Source organism: Cryptococcus neoformans, chromosome 5, assembly GCF_000149385.1.
Source record: "Cryptococcus neoformans var. neoformans B-3501A chromosome 5, whole genome shotgun sequence".
In the NCBI taxonomy this organism is placed as follows: Eukaryota; Fungi; Basidiomycota; class Tremellomycetes; order Tremellales; family Cryptococcaceae; genus Cryptococcus; species Cryptococcus deneoformans.
This window is the reverse complement of record NC_009181.1, coordinates 1,180,965-1,185,964: the sequence shown is the minus strand read 5'-3', so window position 1 is coordinate 1,185,964 and position 5,000 is coordinate 1,180,965. Positions and strand designations below refer to the sequence as shown.

The window sequence follows — 5,000 nt, the reverse complement described above, 5'->3', positions numbered from 1 at the left end:
ACCCTTAAAGTCGGTGAGCGCCGCCGCATCTCTCGACCAACATGGAGCTTGTTACGCAGCAAACATCGTCCACTCTATCCTCCTTCTTTCATTCTCATCTTCACCTTCTCTTTCATCCTTCCCTCACCACTACCACATCCCCTTTCCTCCCCTATCCCCTTCCTGTGTAGCGCTTATTCCCTTATCGCCTCCTCACTCGCCACTACCCTACTCCATTCACTCGTTCAAACGGCCACTTGCGAAAGGGACAAACATCCCATATCTCCCTCCATTCTCGCCTCTATTCAATCAACTGGACGTCTAGCGACTACCTTAGTCCTGGTCTAGTATCCCTGTGTCGATCCCAACTTATAAATTACTCTTTAATCATAATCGGTGACAGCCTGTCTTTGGCGACACTCACACACAACACTGTATACACTCCCTCAATCAACTTGTCAGACACCCTCTAGCACCGCAACCTCGCAATTTCAAGTCCTCATACGTTTTACAGAACCTAAAATAACAGTATGGCTTCCCGAGTAAGTATCTATGATCCACGTTATCCACCTTTTCCATCTTCACGACATACGCAAACACCAAATTATGAAGGTCCAGGCTCACTCTTATCCTACACAGAATCCCGTCGTCACCCGTCGAGCTGCCACTCGCTCTCGAAATGATGAAAACGCTGCTCCTCAACAATCAGTACGAACCAAGCCCTCAATCTCCCACCTTGGCCCTGCTTCCAAGACTGCGGCTGTCAATGTCTCCGTTGCTGCTGGCAAGAAGCCTGTCGCTGTCAAGGTTGGCGCCAAGAGGACAGCTTTGGGAGGCGTGGTTGTTAACGGTAAGGAAGAAACTGAAGCCGGGAAGAAGCCTTGTAAGTTTGTCAATCACTCAACATACCTTTGTTTGGTGTTGACTTTCCGCGCTAGTGAAGGCGAGTGGCAAGACTGTCACCGAAGCTAGACAGCCTCTTGCATCCCGACAGAACAATGCTCAGCCGACACGACCGATTGCCGCCATCCCTCACCGATCCAAAGCCACTCCCGCCAACGTCTATGCTCCAGTAGAGGCTCCTGCTAAGCTTACTGTCGAGGAAGATATGCAGATGGAGATCGATGCTCGACGATCTCAGCCCGTCTCCAACGCTGCTGACTTCGCCACTGTCGATGAGGAGCTCCTCGATGACGAATCCGAAGAGGATGACATGGAGGAAGAGGATGAAGAAGATTGGCTGAGGATGTCTGAAGAGGAGATGGTGAAGGCGCAAGAACAACTGGACGTTGTGCAGGCGACTTTTAAGGATGACGTTGACATGTTTGACACCACTATGGTTGCCGAGTACGCGGACGAGATTTTCGAGCACATGGAGAGACTTGAGGAAAGTGTTATGCCTAACCCTCGCTACATGGACTTCCAGACTGAGATTGAGTGGTAAGTGTCAAGTCTATCAATCAAACAACTTCCACTGAATTTTCTTTTAGGACCATGAGGACAACACTTATTGATTGGCTTCTTCAAGTGCACCTTCGTTATCACATGCTCCCCGAGACTCTTTGGATCGCTGTCAACATTGTTGACCGATTCCTTTCCACCCGAGTGGTCTCCCTTGTCAAGCTTCAACTTGTCGGTGTCACCGCCATGTTCATCGCTGCCAAGTATGAAGAGATCCTCGCTCCTTCTGTTGAGGAATTTGTCTACATGACTGAGAATGGGTACACCAAGGATGAGATCCTCAAGGGCGAAAGAATCATTCTCCAAACCCTCGATTTCACCATCTCATCTTACTGTTCCCCGTACTCATGGGTCAGGCGAATTTCCAAGGCCGACGATTACGACGTTCAAACTCGAACACTGAGCAAGTTCTTGATGGAGGTCACCCTTTTGGACCACAGGTTCCTCAGATGTAAGCCTAGCATGATCGCTGCCATCGGAATGTATCTCGCCAGGAAGATGTTGGGCGGTGACTGGGTAAGCTGGTTCAACACAGATATATCTACCTTGATGCACTAAGCTGACCTTCTACCTCAGAATGACGCTTTCATCTACTACTCCAACTTTACCGAATCTCAACTCATCACTGGCGCATCTCTTTTGTGCGAGCGACTTATTGAGCCTGACTTTGAGTCCGTGTACGTTTACAAGAAGTACGCCAACAAGAAGTTCTTGCGAGCGTCTACCTTTGCGCGAGACTGGGCTTTGACCAACGCCGCCAACTCGTAAGTGGCTTCTTTTCATCTTCCCCTATGTGGGCTAATTTTGAACTGTAGATCATGAAAACTTGCGAGAAAATGACAATTCCAATAAGGACAATTCTCTTCCTCTATTTCAACCCTATAGCTCCGAATTCCTGCACATCTTCACCTTCGCTGTTTCTCTCGAACACGGTTATGTGCTTGAGTCTTGAGGATGTCCAGACATACCCCTTAAACTATCCTCTATTAGTTCTTGCACCTAAGCATTTCAGTTACATAACTTCTCATAACCATCATTTATACCCATAGTACCAGTAAGAAGCGGTGACAACATCCATGTGATATAATATGTTTTCGATCGTGCAGCTGCGGGGACCCTCGTGGGCTTGCACATTATAATAGAGTATGGTTAGTCATTTGCTGGATGTCAGTCATTTGTATTGTACTGGTACATCCAGAGCAGCGCTCTCCGCTCGGTTTCTTCACCGTTAGAAACTTGCCGGCTCTTCAACGCGACGACGACGGCGACTGTTTTCTTGTGCCGTCACTATTAAAAATGGCGTTGAGTAAAACAAATGTAAAAATGTTATTTGTAGATGAAGAAGAATGCGTTCGTCGGCAGTTGTTGGAATTATTTTACGAGCTTAACCATTTCAAACTCCGAGTGCACGACGTATGACGGCTTCTGCTGTTTTCCATGCATACTTTAGGAAAAAGGAGTCATCAGGATTATTGGAAGGGAAACTTTAGAAGGTCCGAGTCAGTCGGTAAAATGATCATTCCTGGCGAACGGTGAATGATCTGCCGATCAACCCTCCCGCCCACCTCTCTCAGGTTTATCCGATTCAACTGAAAAAAGCGGCAATCACCGATTGACGGCGGAGTTTTATTTTTATTTTATTCCAACGCTGCTGCCGAACAGGTTTTGCCTCGGTGTCCTGATCTTAGTCTGTTCAACCTCCTGTTGTAGGAAAATACCCGCGTGTCGTCCACCGGCTATTATCGCCCGAAAACACATCCCATCATCCACTCATTTCGTTTTCACCGTTTGAGAGGTCATCAATCCAACTACAACATTTATACAGCAGCGTCGGCCCAATATGTCTCCTCTAGAAGCATACCACTCGTTCTTGCTCTCCAACCTTTCCGCTGTCCAGACTATCGAATCCTCCATCTCGAATATCACCTGGCTCTTGCCTGGACGCTTCGAAGATGCCGAGGTGGCATCTGAAGGATGTAAATGCCCACATTTCATTACAATAACAGGTAGCTAATCAGTTTGTGGCTTAGTATATGCCCTTCTGTCTCTTGTGGCTGGATACCACGATAAAATACTCTCGTCTCATCTCTCATCATCTCTTTCGCTTCCTCCCCACCCATTTGCGAAGCCCCGAACGCCAACAGAGCCTTTATCAGCATCGCAAGAGTCAGCTACCACAAGAATACATCCGCTATTACCTCCACCATCTGATCATGCTCGTTATACCCGCTACTGGACTGAGAGTTCATCGCTCTATGAGAAAGCTAGTCGAGCGCTGAGTACAATATCGTATCTAGAGTTGCTTGTTGAGATGGTCGCAAGAAAGAAATTGGGTGACAGAAGGAGATGGAAAGTGGTCCTTGGATTGGAATCGCTAAAGTAAGATTTCTAATATCCACCATATAAGCTGCATGTGTTGAATGATGGTCCGTAGAACTTTCCTCCGCCTATTATTAATGCTCAAGACTCGGCGACCGGTTCTTGCTCAACCCACTCCTCAACGTGAATTCGATCTGGCTTCCGTTCCATCGGAGGTCTTGGATCCGTCATCATCTCAACCGCAGGACGGAAATAACCCGGTCACTCCTCAATTGCCAGCTTACTCTCCTCTTCGATCTCATCTCTTCCCCATGGCGGGTAACTTGCCTGAGAAGTATCTGGAGCATCCGCTCGATTTAATCCCACAGCTGAAGGGAAGCGAGTATATTGCAGAAGCTGTGGCCTGCTGCGTGGGACTGGCTCGTATTTACCTTTTGATAAGAACATCTGTGAGTTTTTTAGCCAACCATTGCAGATCACAGAGCTGATACACTCCTGTAGCGTCAAGAAGTCACACGCCCATATAACCCGTCTTCCCTTCCCACGCTTTCTCGTTCTATGTCACCCTACCTTATTCCTCTGGCGCTTCTCCTCTTGTCACGCCGACTGCGATCCAAGAGCGAATCACCTTTACTTATGTCACATTATGCCCAACAGGACAAAAAGCTTGCTTTGCAGGCATTCATGACGGGTCCTATGTGGATTGGTTGGACGAGACCCAAGGTTGTCAGTGTTGCGAGAGCTCTGGAAAGGATACCTATTTTGGGATTGGTGGGCGACTTGGTGGAGGGGTATTTGCCCTTGGTGGATGACTATTTCTTCTGTGAGTTCATGGATTATCAAAGTTCTGTAAGTTGGCTGATGCGTTGTACTAGATACCACTTCGTGAGAATGGTACGGGTGGTATATCTGGTAGTCGTTGTATCCTGCATGTTGATGATATATGAAATCATTCAAAGTCCATCTGCCAGCCCCAAATTCAATAATCTAACCAATTCCAACTCAGACAGGAATTATGTGCCCCACTTATGCATACAAAGTACAACTGGTTTACCGGCCCCCGTTATCCTCTAATAGTCTTTATTTCTTCTTCAACAACCCTTTTTGCAACCACCTACACAACTAGTGATGAGCATAAATGCCACAAAGAGATACGATACACTTACTTTGGTATCTTCTTTTCCTTGGGTTGATCGGGCGCAGCAGCAGTTACAGGTGTCCCACTTTCGCTCGTCTCTTTC

At 47.4% G+C, this 5,000-nt stretch overlaps 3 protein-coding genes across 3 annotated transcripts in view; 2 read left to right on the top strand and 1 right to left on the bottom strand.

Annotated features, from left to right (window-relative positions):
* Positions 1–509: 509 nt before the first annotated feature.
* Positions 510–2,262, top strand: CNBE4400 (hypothetical protein; the record flags this gene model as incomplete). Its single annotated transcript, XM_770074.1, has 6 exons — positions 510–521; positions 619–862; positions 918–1,419; positions 1,470–1,956; positions 2,017–2,204; positions 2,256–2,262. 6 exons carry the CDS (start codon positions 510–512, stop codon positions 2,260–2,262), a joined length of 1,440 nt encoding a protein of 479 aa, XP_775167.1.
* A 1,018-nt stretch (positions 2,263–3,280) lies between these two features.
* Positions 3,281–4,648, top strand: CNBE4390 (hypothetical protein; the record flags this gene model as incomplete). The annotated part of the gene is made up of 5 exons (XM_770073.1): positions 3,281–3,416; positions 3,471–3,819; positions 3,875–4,208; positions 4,261–4,582; positions 4,635–4,648. 5 exons carry the CDS (start codon positions 3,281–3,283, stop codon positions 4,646–4,648), a joined length of 1,155 nt encoding a protein of 384 aa, XP_775166.1.
* A 191-nt stretch (positions 4,649–4,839) lies between these two features.
* CNBE4380 (hypothetical protein) overlaps positions 4,840–5,000 on the bottom strand; it is a gene marked incomplete at both ends in the record, with an annotated part of 1,209 nt that continues 1,048 nt past the window's right edge. The window contains 2 exons of the mRNA XM_770072.1: positions 4,840–4,873; positions 4,926–5,000. The exon at positions 4,926–5,000 is cut by the window's right edge and continues 70 nt beyond it. Coding sequence (XP_775165.1) covers positions 4,840–4,873; positions 4,926–5,000 — 109 coding nt within the window. The remainder of the gene's footprint in view (positions 4,874–4,925) is intronic.